At 38.1% G+C, this 16,173-nt stretch overlaps 1 protein-coding gene across 5 annotated transcripts in view; it reads right to left on the bottom strand.

The window, feature by feature from the left end:
• Positions 1 to 1,028: 1,028 nt before the first annotated feature.
• Positions 1,029 to 16,173, bottom strand: part of DTNA (dystrobrevin, alpha) — a 298,087-nt gene continuing 282,942 nt past the window's right edge. For 4 of the 5 annotated variants that reach the window (XM_012725851.1, XM_004683831.2, XM_012725850.1 and 1 more), the window contains 5 exons: positions 13,267 to 13,356; positions 11,850 to 12,018; positions 9,852 to 9,984; positions 7,737 to 7,785; positions 1,029 to 4,702 (listed from right to left, as the gene is read on the bottom strand). In XM_012725851.1, the coding sequence (XP_012581305.1) occupies positions 7,768 to 7,785; positions 9,852 to 9,984; positions 11,850 to 12,018; positions 13,267 to 13,356 (410 nt within the window). In that variant the 3' untranslated portion in view covers positions 1,029 to 4,702; positions 7,737 to 7,767. The remainder of the gene's footprint in view (positions 4,703 to 7,736; positions 7,786 to 9,851; positions 9,985 to 11,849; positions 12,019 to 13,266; positions 13,357 to 16,173) is intronic. The other variant, XM_004683828.2, reaches the window with a different exon arrangement.

The raw sequence follows: 16,173 nt of genomic DNA, 5'->3' as shown, positions 1-16,173 counted from the left end.
ACCGTTAAGTATCATTTGAGATACTTACTATACTATGGATTCTCTGTCCTACTTTTGACCTGTTAAATCAGAATTAGTCACATCCTCAGGTGTCTTTTGCAATTAGATAAATTTAGGAAATGTTAAAGTAGGGAGATTAAACATATTGCCTAAGACATGAGGGCATGATGCATTGAGATGCAGCTGAGGGAAACTTAGCTAGCCACCAAAGAGCATACCCATGTCTCACTTACAAAGGGGGGTGGGATGTGTGAGTCCCTTTAGTGGTCCTGTCAGGTCAAGAATTGCTCTTGAAGTTGAGGCAGAACATCTTAGTTTCTTTCTCTAGTGTCTCTTGAGTGTTAATTTTCACAGATGCAAAATTAACCCCACATTCTGTGAGCATAGACTTTCAGCACCATACCAGTCAGTTCCCTAGCATTCCATTCTTGAGGAGATGGGGCTAGACTCATTAGCTCTTCTATTGGTTGTGTAAAAAAATTGTCACCTTGACCAGGCAAAACACACAACCCTCTATTGTACGGGATTCCTAGAAGTTTGCAGAGGAGAAATGAGTTTTTATTCTCACAGTAGAACTTATAATTAGATTCTTGTAGCTATCACCGCATTGATATTAAAGTCAAAGATTTTCCTTTCTCACTAGTGCTAGCACAACCAGAAGTCACAAATTTCACTTGAAAAAAATTCTTGCACTCTTAATATTTACCAAGTATCTGGCTAGAAGATATAGATTCAAAGAGCTTATAACAGAGTCTTATATACAGTAAGTATGTTAGTTATTAGCACTCACAAACCCACCTCCATTTGATAATAGCAATGCTTTCCATGAACAACAGAATAGTATCCCATTAAAAAAAGTCATGTCCCCTAAGGCATGAAAAAGTGAGATATTTTGCTGCACTTACTTATTACCCAAACCATACTTCTTTATGCTGCAAATACAGACTTTTCTTCTTTAGTGGGAAGACTCTAAGTTGCTTCAGGAAAAAAAAATCATTAAAACACAGGAATAAATACAGAAGAGATAGTGTTTTTAAAAACATTTTTAATGAAGAAATAATTCCATTCCAAAATATAGACACACAATTAAATAGTTTAATCACTTCAAAATATAACATGTCCCCAGGAGGTTCCAACACACACACACACACACACACACACACCCACACAAAACAATACTTAACAGCAATACAAAAAACCATACAATAGTAGTTTTGTTACAATACCAATGAATATTGTGAAATCTTTAGTGTCTCTGAATTGGTTATTTCAAATGGTGTCAAATTGCAGTAGTCATAATTAAAAATGTCTTACAGTTAATTAGCCTCAAAATGTAGTGATTCTGTTTTTTTTTTTTTTTCTCTTTTTGGTTCAAAAGTAAAAATGCCCTTTCTTCTGAGGACACAGTGGAATTCTTATTTGTGGCTCCCAGTGTGGAATTGAACCAAGGTGACTGCAGCAACTGTAGGTTGCCATATTTACAAGGTCTATCTACAGTTAACAGCCAAGAACTAATAGGGGTGGATGAAGATGATCAAAATAAAAGCAGACATCAGTGCTAAATTATGATGCAACAGTTTGGTTCATGCATAGAAGAAAATACATAGTAGATCACAACAAAGGCCACACTCTTAGGCAATTCAGTTCACGTTACTACTTACAAATGAACCTTCCCTGCCTTATAGTAGATCACTCAAGAATCCATTTTCACAATCTCTGGCACATCTCCCTCTGACCAACCAAACTTACCCCGACTTCCGTCCTGACCAACCACAACTGATTCCTGATTCCATACCATGGGCTTTACCCTCCTCCCTCCCTCCATTGACATGGTGTTATGGGAGATGGCTGGGCTGTGTTAGACCAGTGCTCATTAATAGACCATCATTTCTGATGGAAATGGATGTGCAAGACTCTGTGAAACAAGAAAGAAACATTCCTTGTGAAATATAAATGTTATCGGACAGACAGGACAGGTGAAACCTGCTGGGTCTGCACTTAGAACAGGTCCCAAAAGTAAATTTGGAGAGCCAAGGAAAGAAACCCACCCAAAACCACAAAACCCCAAAAGAATACACGCCATTTTGTCTCGGTTACATGACAGGGGTGCTTGAGTCTGGTCTCAGTGCTGACGTGGAGCTAAGAGAAAGAAAAGGTGGCTGGTTAGTCAGGAACCGGTCATCGGCAGCAGTTTCCAGAGTCCTTGCAATGGCTTTGTATGATGGTATCAACAACCTTGTGATGAAATTGGCAAGGAAAGCTATGACCAGGGAGGATATCAGAAAAACAGTTCAAACTTTAGACAAACATTTTAATGAAAAAACACAAGTGACAACTTACGTCAGCTCTGTCCAGTCAGTGGCTGAATGCCATGTACGGGGCCAGGGTTCCGAGTTCAAGAACTACCTGGCGATGAGTTAGAGCCAACAGCAATGAAGGTAGCTGGGGTGTCATGGTTTTTAAGTACTAAATATGTGGCCCAAGGGGCCACCTGCTCCACCTAGAGATGGGTGGTTTCACAGAAGATGGGCAGTAGCGAGGAGATGAACATTAAGATACACCAAGAAAACCCACAATAAAATCCATCTGGTGCAAAGAAATCTGAGAACTGTGCAGTTGTGCCACTTTGGTATCAGCCTGTTCTTAGGGACATTTATCAGGCTGGTTCTCTGGAGGGAAGTATGAATAAATACATGAGCGAATAGAATGGGTTCCCAATGAATGGCAACCAAGAGATTCGTCATGCCCAAGGCAAGTGATTTTGTTGCAAAGAGCAGCTGAGATGATTTCTGACTAAATGCCAAACATCTTACTAAACCCAAACATTTTAGTGCCTCCTGAGGAGGGATCTTGAAGATGTCAGGATATCTTTTCTTTGCTGGGGACCCACCAACTTCAAACTAGGTAGAGAAGGAGAAGAATATTGCTGGCCCTGGAAGCAAAATTGAATTGCTGAAGCTTTGACGGGGATGCAAAATGTTTCTTGCTTATTCTGAATAAGGTCTTTTCAGAGATTTGATGATACAATTTAACTCAAAAGCAGTGGTTCTCAACCTTTAACATGCATCAGAATTATGTGGTGGGTTTATTAAAAGAGATTGCTGGACCACCACCCTCAGAATTTCTGATTCCATAGGCCTGAGTGGAACCTAAGAGTTTGCATTTCTAGTAAATTCTCAGGTGACACAGATGCTGCTTTGTCCAAGGAATACACTTTGAGAACCACTGTTCTAAAATGATGTTCTCTTCTTTCTTTTAAAGGAAAAACAGGAATTCCAGAGAAGCTACCAATTTAAGCATAACATATTCAATATGTTGTAGATTTCATTTCACCAAATCTTGAAACAAGTAGATGCTTTTTTTTTCATTTTTCCAGAATTCCTAAGGAGGTCCTCAGCACACCCCAAAGAAAACTCTGGTAAAGGACCATCAAAACAGAGTCTTTCATTCTCCCTTCCCTGACAGTCCTTTTGCACACTGGCTTTTCCTTAAGTGCAAAATCCTAAGTCAGCGTAGAAGAGCCTGTTTTCTCCCACATGACCACAGAAGGCTGCATGCAGAACACCAGGTAGCCAGCTAAGGCAATAAACATTCAGAAAGAAAAGGAGAGTGAATGTTTGCAAGCGCACTTTAAGCCTGTACATTTAAAGCTGAAGGCCTCCAAACAACCTGATAGGGGAAAGTGTGAATGAGCAGTGCTGTTAGAGGCATGCTCCCTAAAGCTAAAACAGGAACAAGACCATGGAAGAGCATAGATAACTTTAGTCCATTTGGGGATCTTATGGCACCTGTGGTTTATAAACAGCTTTAGTAACGAATATTTCAAAACATAGTTCACAGTTTTTAAGAAGATCTGTGCTGCTTTTAAAAACTAGATTCTATATAATTTGAATGTTGCCTTTTTTGAATATGATATCTATTTGGAAAAAATATTTACACTAAATTCTATGGCTGATTCATCAGAGAATCTTGAAAGAAAACAACCCCAAGTTGGAAAGAAGCCCCAAAGACTGGGTTATCCCGATGTGATTGTTCCAAGTCACTGCCCCCAGAGACTTGGAGACAAGTGTAGAGACTGCAGGCCAAGGCTGTTCTTGGATTCGGGGCTCTGAGTCTGTACACTCAGGAAACAAATCCTCCAGGGTTAGTGAATAATTGCAAGTGGTTGTTTTTTTCCAATTGCTGTGGAAAAATGTACAGTGTATAATAAACGGTTTTGCTAAAACCTCAAAGAACTCAGAAATCAAACTTCTAGCTATAAACAGTATTAATATTATCATTGTAAACTGAACAGGTTCAATATCATGTGCAAGGTTTAAAATGTCTGTTAATACTGCCATGGTGAGTCACAGCAGCAAGGGCATTCAGCCTGTGTGGTACTGTTTGGTTTTGTTTTAACCAGGGATGAGCCATGTTATAGGAGATGTAGCTGATAAGTTATCTTGGAACAGAAGTCTTTTTTTTTTTCCTTCTGAAAACACATACCTAGGAACTATAAATTTTAGAACAAAAAGTTAGCTGCACTACAGTCAGCAGAGCACATCTTTAGGGGTGGGGTCTGTCAGGAGCTGCTGCGTGTGGTGGCTCCTCTGTCCGATGAGGTTGCTGCCAGGCTGTCTTCTCCTCTGAGTGGGTGGGTGCAGCGCTCTCCTTCATCACCAGCTTTCATGTTACTTTCATCATCTGTCTGACTATAGCTTGCCTGGGAATAAGGAATGTGTCATATTTTTAAGATGAAAACTGTTCTATAAATTAGGGTTATGAGCTTTGAGGGTCCCCTCTTTACCCCCAAATCCACAATTCTCTCTCTCTCACCCCCATCCCTTACTATGATAATCAGGAGGAACAAAATGTTCTGGAACATCATGTGCCTTTGTACCTTCTTGAAGAGAGGACAGAAATCCGCCCTGTCCAGATTTTGCTTTATGGGATGGCATCTAACCAATCATCAGGATGCCATGCTAATGGAAAAAATATCACTTTCAATCAGACAAGCCTTAATTTAGGGAGTTACGATGCGGCTGGCCAAGGAAAGTAGTGTACCATGTGGCCAGAGGGATGGGGAAGGGATGAATCCAGGATTTGAATGGACCAAATGGAGTTTTAGTGGATACTGAGTACCAGCCACGACATATACTTTCACCAAAAGTGACAACTGAAAAGCACTAACAATGCTTGTTCCACTGCTCTTGTTAGTGTGCTGATAAATGCATGTTTATCTTTGAATGGTCCTAAATCCCTTTTTTTGAGCAGAGGCTAAGGCTGCCTTTATCCCTCCTGTGTGGGAGACTCTTTCCTGGTAGATGCCTAAATGATGTGGGCCCGGTGAAGTTGGCTTCAGGAACTTTGGATAAGAGAGACATATATTTTGGGATAATTTCTGGTCTTGCAGCAGTATCAGAAAGTCCAAACAAGTAGATTTTAATAGTATAAGCTGTTGTAAAATTTCAGCTTTATTTCTTGGCTATATTAATAAAAATTACAGTAGGATAAAATTAGCTACAGAGATTAAAAAAAAAAAAGCACAAAACTAGCTTCTACAGTGTTCTAAAGCTTCTGTCAGACTTTTAATAAATTTTGCCTGGTCTGCTGAAACAGTGACAGACTGGTTATGTTTAGGGTCCCAACGAACACCAGCTGGGTAGGCATACCATTCAATAAATGGCAGAGGCCACAACTGCTTGAATTCTCCACTGTCATAATTGCATCAAAAGATTTTTAAAATGGTCTAAGAACTTTAAGAGTATTGAAAGCTTTGTCACATATGTACAAGAACCAGATGCTGCTTTTTACCTGGGTATATGTCAAGGACATCTTTTTAGACTTTAAAAAATATCTGTTTTCCTAAGAACTAGTTACTGATGTTTAAGTGGTAGCAGAACAAAAATGACCAAGTTGCTGGAGGTAAGAAAAAGAAAATTCTATGAAAGGAAAAGGCTTGCTCCTTGGGGTAGGGTTTGTTATAACTAGAGTAAATATTTTTAGAAGTAGCTCCTGGGAACTTTTTTGCTCTAGTTATAATCAATCAAGGAACAGGTAGCATAGCTTTCTCCAACTTCAAGGAAGGCCGGTGAGGGTATGGTCAATAAAGTGATACTTTTCAAACAAAAAAGGCCTCCCTGTTCAAAAAAGTCTATTTCATAATAGCAAATATGACATGATTTTTAGTTAGAGGATTGAGGCAGGAAGAGCTGCATTTTCATTTTTAAATGTAGCAGCCACGGTTGAGCTTGCTATCAAGACTATAGCCTTACAGGATTCCATGGTTAAGAAGACTATAAGTAAAGTAGTCAAGACCACAGGCTGATGAAGCCAAATGACTGAGAAGTGTAGCAGCTTTGTACTGTCATGGGGATATGAAGATAGCCAATAGTTGGAGCCACCCAGAGAAGCCATCCAGACTGTCAGGTCATTGTAGCTGAAGGTGTGTCAAGTCACTGTAGATAATTGAGTCCTATCATTATTTATAAAAATAGAGCAAGCTCAGCCCTCCCTGGTGGCACAACGCTGCACTACAAGCTGGCTGAAGCTGCTTCAGTGTGCATTTGATCCCCGTCCTGGAGCTGACCCACCTGGCGCAGCAGACCTCTCCTGTCTTGCCCGCTGCTCCCCTCAGCAGTGTATTTTGTCGATCTGTCTGTTCTGCTCTCCATTCTGTCTCTGGTGAATCCTTTCACTGCCCCTGCACCTCTGACTTGTACCCCAGTTTTGTATGCCTAAATAAATAAATCTTAAAAATAAATAGAGCAAGCTAGTTCTGAGTTTTAGAGGAGGCAAAGGCTTCTGATATACTTACAGAATACTTATAGCAGCTCCCAGGTTTGAGCTGGTTGTCAAGCACTGAGCATAGTGCCAGACATGTATGTGTCCACAGTACAACCAGAACGTGTCTGCCACTATGGGCCCTTTATAGAGTATATCCAGGTGAGGATAACTTCTCTATGAGGTAGGTATTATAATAATTGTTCTACAGAGGGAATGGAGATTCACAGAGTTTAATAGTTTGTTCAGGTTTATGCTGCTAGGATTTAGGGAAACTCTTATTCAAAATGGAGTCTATTTAGAGTTGGGAGCCTAAGCTTTAGTGATCCTGTCAGTCAAACACTACATTAAAAAAATTACTAGGAATTTCCCACCTATTTATATAAATCCTTGAGGGGCCACATATATGATTTAGTACATTAATTTATATCTTGCTGAATTTCACAATGGATTTGAATCAGTTATTCCAAAAATATAAGGCTGCAGTAAGTGTTCCTCTATGTTTTGATTTTTTCTTTCTTTAATAATATGTGATTTGTGCTTTTACTTGTTAAGGCAAACATATTTAATCTTTTGCCCTGATTACAGGGTCAGCCCATATTCAGAAATGCTGAGAAAGTTTGGACATTTCCTTCTCTTGTACTGGAAGCTGCAAACTTGGATGCTACTTGGACTGGTGATGTCACTTCATAGCCATGGGAGATTTCTGGGGGTACTGCCAGCCCTATAGAAGTTTCTGTCCCAATTTTTCTAATTAATAGAGTAAAAATTCCACTCCCAGAAGTGTTTGCCAAATCCCCACTGGGCTAGAATGTAAGAATCATAAACCAGAATGATTTTTTGATATCAGAAGGGAAGAAAGGAATTTCATCCCATAGAAACACCTAAGAGAGAGTGACTGTGAATTTAGATATCAGGTTATCAGAATTCAGTGTACAGTGGCCACATTTCCTCTTAAATAAGAGGGTACTTACTTGAGAGGAGAGTGATAAAAGGATATTGTATTCAACCTTGCAAGCTGACCTGTGGGTGACAAAGGACACAAACAAGAAAGGTGACATGTCAAGTCTGTGATGCAGTCAGGCTGGTGAATGAGTGGTAGGAAGCCATGCAGAAGACAGAAAAATAAGAGAGTCTAATGGATGGAAGTACAGTCTCATCCGTCAAATAGCCACAGGCTCATAGAGCTTTCAAGAAAAACCACTTCAATCTTCTCAGGACATATCCCTTGAGTGGGGACACACAGGCCTATTATTTAGTCCTAGTCCTTTTCTTTATTTTTACCTAGAAGTCACTGGTCACGGAAGAAGGAGAGGAGGGAACTAAAGATTACCAGAGGTAGAAAAAACTTCAATAGGATCTTTTGCTATTAATAGAACTTCCTTTCATTTGACTCATAGCAAGTGAAATTCCAAATTCATTAAATTAAATAAAATCCCTGGTGGCACAAGGGATTAAATCAGCGATCACCAGCCACTGCAACAAGTTCGATCCCAGCCCAAGCAGTGACCCACATGGTGCAGCAGACCTCCTGTCTTGCCCACTGCTCCCCTCAGCAGTGCATTTCAGTAGATTTACCTGCTTTGCTCCCCACTGTCTCTGGTGAATCCTCTTACTCCCCATACCTCTGGCCTACACACTAGCTCTTATATGTATAAATAAATCTTAAAAAAAAAGAAACCAAAAACCTAACATTTCAAGTGGAATGACTGGTTCCCTTAAAAAGAAAATAAACTGGAATTTTATTTACTGTTGCCACAAAAATCCAGAAACTGATAGGAGCTCACAGAGGGAGGCTTAACAGCATGAACCAGAGCACTGCTTACTCAACTCCATCTTTCCTTCCCTCCATCAACAGAGTCATGGGGGATTCATGGAGGAAGACCACCTCCGGCTGTTCCAAGAAATTCTGGCAGCTTCAATCCAGGCTTATTTTTTCTATGGACCTAAATATGGATGGGCCATAGAAAGTGCAAAGAAAATTGAGCTCCCTGTGTCTGCACTTCAGAACTGAGATGTTCTGAGCATCAAAGCTTGTCTTTTTGTTGTTGTTTTTCATTCTTGTATGACTAGATCAACATTTTCCATTGCTTCTGAAATATTGGTTGTTAAATGGAAAATCCTTATGGAAAATTCAGGGGTCAAACTTTTGTTATGTTGTTGGGGTGGGGCAGGTGGGCTCCAAATTCCCTGTTGCCACATTCTCCTCCGGAAAATCTTTCAAAAGTTAATCTTGAAACATGAAAAGTGAAGATAATTTATTCTCTCTGCTTCTACTCCCTTCACAAATAGAACAACTAAGGACCACTGCTGAGGATGTGGGAACAGTTGTCTGGTAATTGGACAGAAAGTCTGACATGATAAAATTACTCAGTGGGCCCTGGGAAGTATTAGGTCTCAATCTGGTAGTTAACTCTGTGCCCTCAGAACCCCAATAAAACACAGAAAGAGAAACAGACAAGAGGATAAACATGGGAGTAGAATAATCTCTGCAGAAAATGCATCTAGTTAAGGACTAGTTACTAATTACATTTACTCCTAACTGCATGTGTTATGTCAGTGAATTCTCAGATGGATTATCCCTCCGTAAATATACTAATCTGTTCATGTACACCCTGCTGAACATAGGGTGTGGGGTCCAAACCCCCCACCATTTCTCAGGTAGGTTTATTACACCTACTTTTTCTTATTTACATTTGCCATGAGGTGGAAAGAGGAGACTGATGCCAAATGATTCAAGGAGATACATTTATGCTAATTAAATTGCCTTGTGCTATTGTCTGTCTCTCTCTCTTTTTAATCTCCAAGTAAAGCATCTTTCTTAATGATCCTAAAGAGAGATGGTCAATGAGTCCCTGGGTTTCCTAATGTAACAAGGCCTCTTTTCACTTTCCAGATCAACACCTTCTAATGAATTTAAAATTGTTACTAGAAAGCCTGGCTTAAGGAATACAGTTAGAATATCCTGGCAAAGGAGGGTGGGGAGAAGGAGAGGACACTGATGCTTTGAGAAATGTAAAGGACCTAGCCACCAGGGGGCAGAGGCAGTAGTGGTGGGTGGTTGGCTGGCACCGGGCCTGCTCCTGTACCTGGTAGGCTTCATCCTGCAGCTTCTGTTTCAGGTATTCCTCCATCTTGAGCTCGTTCTCCAGCTGCCTGACCGAGTCATCCTCATAGTTCTCTTCCTCTGGCTGCACGTAGGGATCCCCATCTTCTGTAACCCTGGGAGTAAACCACAGATGTCGTTTGGGAGCAAATCTTTAAAGGAAAGTATGAGCGGAATTCATGTGTGAACTGTATTTCCTTGGCTCATTTACTGTCTTCCAATTCACTCCTTTATTTCTATCCAGTCTTCTTATACCTAACAAAAAAACTTAAAAAAATGTAAGTGTGGAGAAGTATATGACAAGCCTTTCCCATGAGTAATTTTTCTATGGCTGGTGCTCACTGATCATCTAGGGTTACCTTTTAAATATTAAATCTTAAAAAAAAGGCAGCCTTGACTTTTGAGAGAATATAGTTGCCTGGATCTGGGACTTTTTTTTTTTTTAAGTGGAAACCAAAAACATTTTCTATAAGGAAAGTGAGACCTCTAGTGAAATAATCATTTTAGTGAAATAACCATCCAGACATTTTTATATAATTTATCCCTGTCTTGTGCCCACAGATACCCATAACTGAATGCTTTATTTTTATAGTAAAAGCAAGTCTCAGAGTATCAGCTAATTGATGTCAGGAACATTAATACTCTTAACCCACAGCTCTTAACCTTAAAAATTTATACTAGCTCTGAATCTAAAAAATCCATTTAAATTGTCCAGTTTAACTATGAAACAGACAGAGAAGAGTGACCTCTTTCACTATGTGGCCTCCACCTCCAGGTGTCCACCCCAGTAAATATAAATCTCATGGACTAAACACAAATTCACTTTCTAAGTCATATGACTGAAATATTCTCAGGCTACACACAGTACATGTTTAGGCAGCATGGTTATTAAAGTGTTTTCAAGTACACATTTTTGGTTTGGAACTTAGATGTCATTTTCATGTTTGCTTATATATCTACAACATGCTCTGGCTAATTTTAGAGGTCTGGGTCCTGCCTAAGTAAGTCAGTGAGCATGAGGTAGACTTCCTCTCCCCAATTCCTGCAGCAAGTTGGTAGCTGGTGCTAGCCCTGGCATATAAGGAGGGCAGAGTGGGTAGCTCTAGCCGTAACCTGGGAATTTAGGGTTAGAACAAGAAACTTCCAAGAAACCAACATGTCAATGTTTAATCATAAAAAATCAAATAAATATTTGTACCAGATGAATTGATGACAATTAACTCACAACGCATTCACTGATCTGAAACATAAATCACTTAATTATAAATTCTAAAGGAAAACACAAGAAATCAAACTAAAATTATAAGTGGTAGCAAACTACATTCTAACTTTTGCTTTGATCTTATGCTCTCTGCTTTTTCACAGATGATTTCAAACCATGTCTATTTATATTTATACATTCCTATGGTCTTCGCTCACTATTTGGATTGAGAGCCAAAACACCAGAAAGACCTCTGGCTAGTTTCTCCTTTGGGCCTTTAGAAAATCTACTAGGATGTCACTGATGCTGCTGGTTTCTGCCAAATGACAGAAGCCTAATTGGATGAAATCTTTTGCAAAACAGTTTTTTTATTTTTCAGGTTCAGATTTAAACATAGTCAACACAATCAACCAAATCAGATTTCTTTATAATTTGCTTTCATACATTTATTTCAATTCCAAGGGGCTCACACCCAATCAGATGGGTCCTCAGGAGACAGAATGACTTATCTCCTGAACTAGTCCACGAGGACCTGAAGGCTGGGAGCTGCTTTTTGATGCTTTTGTGCACACAACTAGCACCGTACTTTGGCAAGTCACTGAGCATTGGTTAGTTTAATTTATTGATAATCTGAAAATTGTGAGGGGGCAAGTCACATGGATACAGATTATACTTATTCAGAATAAATGAAGCAAACATGCTTTCACTTTCTTATGACCCCTCTGTTTTTTTTTTTTTTTTTTTTATTTGAGAAAATATCCCCAAGCAGAAGCTACTCACACTTCACCACGCATGGTGCTGGGGGCAGGGCCACTCTGCATGTATCCCGGTTTTCGGGCATGGATTTGCGCTAGAAAAGCCTTTTCAGAGGTTGGCGATGGAACCAGATCCTCAAACTGAGTCCGTGTAAATTCAGAATCCACGTTACTCTCGGTTTCACTTCCCACCTCTATTAGGAACAATTGAAAGAAAGAGTGACTTGTTGGATGTTTCTTGAACAGCAAATGTGAGGCTTATGTGACATAAGTTGACTGACACTACATAAAGCACTGAGCAGTTAGTTGTTGGGCATAAGTCAGCAGGGTTTACTTTTCCAAAATAGGATTTGACACTGATTAGAATTACCATAAAGTCATTTGTTATACAGTATTCCCCCCGCCCGTGTTGTTATGGAGAATTTTTTTGGCTTAATAACTGACAACTCCTTAACACTTCTTTTTTTCACTCTCTATAAAAAAGAGAACACTGGAACTGTTACTTTTGCTTATATTACTTTAAGTTAGGAAATATGAACATAAATATTCATTTGCTTAATATTTCAAGGCATTATAAGAGTAAAAACTGGTAGTACCTGAGACTTCCAGGTTAGGAATCACTTTTAGTCATCATTTGCTAGGGCAGTAGGTACATGCCATTAATGTATTAACTACTTTCATTTTTATCCTATTGGGTAAACTTAATCTAAAATAGAAGCAACAATTTTCATTACTTTAATTCTTATTATAGAGGTTTAAAATATTTAAATTCCTATTTTTGTTTTAATATTGGAGATTTATTCCTTAAAGCAGTTGTAATATCAGTAACATGCTCACACTTTTGCCAGACAAATGTCTTGCTAGGTGAACTTTAAGGAATATATGAGATGCATTGGTAACATGTAGGATATTTATTTGCATATCTGTACTATTAAAATTTTTAAAACTGTATGAAGTACTATCAGGATAGACTTGCTTTCTTGTTATCTTGTTACTTATTTTTAGACAGATCTTTCTTCACAGAAAATATGGTAAATTCCAGTTTATATATATTTAAGTAGTCATGCATTCTAAACAAACAGAGTCTAAATTAGTAAATAAAATGTTTGACCCTATGAAATATGTTTTCAAGTTTCTGGACCATGAGATATATTAAGAGTAGCATTCTTTGAGTTATAGAATTATAAGTCAACTTTAATAGTTTTCTTTATTATTTTCTTCACTTTCAAACTTTCTACATTAACCACGTGTACATAGTACAACTAGCAAAATATAAACCTCACTAAAAAAATCTGAATTTATCATAAAAATATCACATATATATTTAAAAAATCTTTTTATACTCAATAATGAACAGGTCTCTAACAGACTTCTTCTCTAACAGAATTCTTGTGTCCCTTTGTAATGGTGAGCAGACAAATGAGAGGAGGCCCTGGACACACCTGAATTCAGCTCTTTGACGAGAGAGGACATGGTGTTAGTGATGGAATCTGCTGCAACTAGTAAGTCATTCCTTAAATTTCTTCTTGAACCTTAAGTGAAGAAGAAATAATAATTAAAAAGTAAAAACTTCCTGTTTCCAAACTTTATGCTGTTTATCATTCCTAATCTAAAACAAGGATACTTATAAATCTCTAATTTGCAGAAATGCTTTGGTTCATTTTATGAAAAAAAAAAAAAAAAAAGTCTTTGATGGTGGAAAATTCTAAGGAAGTGTGAACTTATTCCCCTAAATCATATGGTGTTGTAAACCAATGGTACCTTATTAATAATAAAAAGAAATAGCATTGTACATCACACCCTTAAAAATGTTAGAAGTTGATAGAGTCTACTTGAAGTTTACTAAGGTGCTATGCAAATATAATAATAAGTATTTGCAATAATCAAAAAGAAGGAAAAGATAAAGTGTGCTTAGGGCGGTATCCTCAAGTATAAGCAGATGTGGCTACTGATGGGGACTCATATAATTTATTGTCTTCATTGGGACCATTTTGAAAGTGAAAGAGAGCAGAATTACTGATCAGATTGAGTGACCTGGCACAAATTGGGATTGCCTCAGGTAAATATGTGTGGCCACCCTTTGTAAAAAGAGAGATGAAAAGTCTAGTTTTTCCAGAAATGTGCCTTCCTAGCTGCCACTATCATTATGGCCCTTACCTGGTAGGTAAGCTACATGGGATTCTGACTCCCATCCCCACAGCCTCTGTTCCCCCTAAGGGTTTCCAATGCTCTTCTACCATTGTAGGTACTGAAGGCTAGGCATTCTCAGTCTTCAGAATAGGACTCCCCAAGATGTGGGTCAATTTGAACTGAGGCCAGTTGAGGCCCTGCAGGCTTACAAGAAACTTTTATCATTCCCTTAACTACCTGAAGGAATGGAAATTAGGGGTATTACCCATAATTATGGTTATTAGCAGAAATAATCTTTCTGAAAAACCTGTCTCTATGGCCAGGCAAACAACTAATTATAGAGCACTACTCTTCCTATACAAATCTCCTTTACTTCATGAGTCTCCCTTCTCTTTCTTTTAAGTCCCAGGTTCCTATCCCATCCCTTAGCTCAGGATACATATCCCTATTTTGCTTCATTGTTTTTGAATTGACATGTTTATGTAGATTTCCCTATATGTAAATAATAAAATGTGTTCATCTTTCTCCTACTAATCAAAAATTTGATTGTTTGACAAACCCATTAAGAATCAAGAGGAGTAGGGTATTGGGAGAAATTTTCTCTCCCTGATAAAACCACTAGGGATTGGGGAACATGGGCACAGAAGGTCTCCAGAAAGCAGGAAGGGGGCAGATTCTTGCTTTGCTGTTGAGACATGGGCAAAAGATGGAGGGTTGCTATTGTATTAGTACCTTATAGGATATTTATTTACCTTGAATTGGAGTAGACCATGCTTGTCTATGGTAGAGAAAGATTCTTAATGATATTTCAGGCACTTTAAGGGATAAATGGACATTTGTAGACTGACATAGGAATGGGATAGATATTGCACAGAAGACTAGTCTCCATGTAGTTTCTAAATAGATGATTTACAGATAAATTTGTATAGCATGAGCTCTTCATGACTTGGGAGCTTCCTACAAACCATCTTTCATTCTGTCGTTTCTCAGAAAATCATGTTAAGTAAAATAATAGAGATATGAAAATTAAAAAGGTAGTTGAAAACACTAAATATAGCAGAAAGCTCAAATTGATTTAAAATGCTGTAAATATCTTTAAAACATTGTTGAGGGAAAGGACATTTTTCTTTAAAACTTTTTTTGAAGTTATTTTCAAAGAGAAAGCTGTGTTATGGATCTTCCCCTTTTCCTTGTGAATATATCATCCTCTCCTTTAAATGTAGTGAGGTTTTATTCCCCATACACCTGGATGAGAATGTCTGTTCTCGTACACTCTTGCCATCCCTGAGTATTTCTGATGTTAAAAAAATTTTTTTTTAATCTATCAGGCAAAAGGTAATACTAAAATTTGTATTGCTACAATTCTACAATTATTTGTAATGTTAAACATCTTTTTATAGTTTTATTAGTAGCTTATATTTCTTCTTCTGTCCATACCCTTTACCTACTTTTGTTTAAGGGATGTCTTTCCTATTGCTTTCTAATATTTTATGCATAACTGAGTTACAAAACTGATTGCACATATTTTGGAAATGATTTCCTCATGTTCTTTTCTTTTTTTGTCTTTTGACTTTTATTTTACTTAAATCTGTAGTCATATATTTCTCTTTTCCTTAGATTTGTATCCGAGACCCTGGAAGGATGTTCATGATGGGTTTCTAATTTAAAGAAAAATGCAAATTGCAGGCCAAAATGCAATTGATTAATTATGTATAAGTAAGAGTATGTGTTTATAAAAAGGAGTACATATATACATGTTTAAATAGATACTTAAGTTGATAAGGATCAAACTGTTAACAGCATTTACTGGGGATGAGTGTGTGAGGAAGAATCTTTTTCTAATTTTCTATTAATTTTAAAAAGTGATAGTAAGAAAGTTTTAAAGGTGTGGAAATATTTCTAAATGAATAAAGCCATGTGCCTTGGGAGCCCCTGGCAGTGTGAAAATGAAAAAGGTAGCGGTGTGCAAGTGCTATTTGCCCCTTGGTATCTCTGGAGTTCCTCTGTTACCAAGGAGTTCACAGAGGCAATGAGTCAGCTCAAAGAACACTGGCAACATGGTTCCATATCCTTCTTGGTCTCCTCATGACTAAAGAGCTGGGATTGCTTACTCTCAATCTTGCATTTGTTTTAATGTAAACAGGAGAAAGCAGGGACTAAGATTGTTCAGAATTTAACAATGGCTTACAGTTATAAAATTTCCTGGGATATTAGTGAAA

The sequence above is a fragment of the Condylura cristata genome, unplaced genomic scaffold, assembly GCF_000260355.1.
Source record: "Condylura cristata isolate star-nosed mole 26May11 unplaced genomic scaffold, ConCri1.0 scaffold00016, whole genome shotgun sequence".
Taxonomy (NCBI): Eukaryota; Metazoa; Chordata; class Mammalia; order Eulipotyphla; family Talpidae; genus Condylura; species Condylura cristata.
The sequence above is the reverse complement of the archived record's forward strand: the minus strand, read 5'-3'. Positions and strand labels throughout refer to the sequence as shown.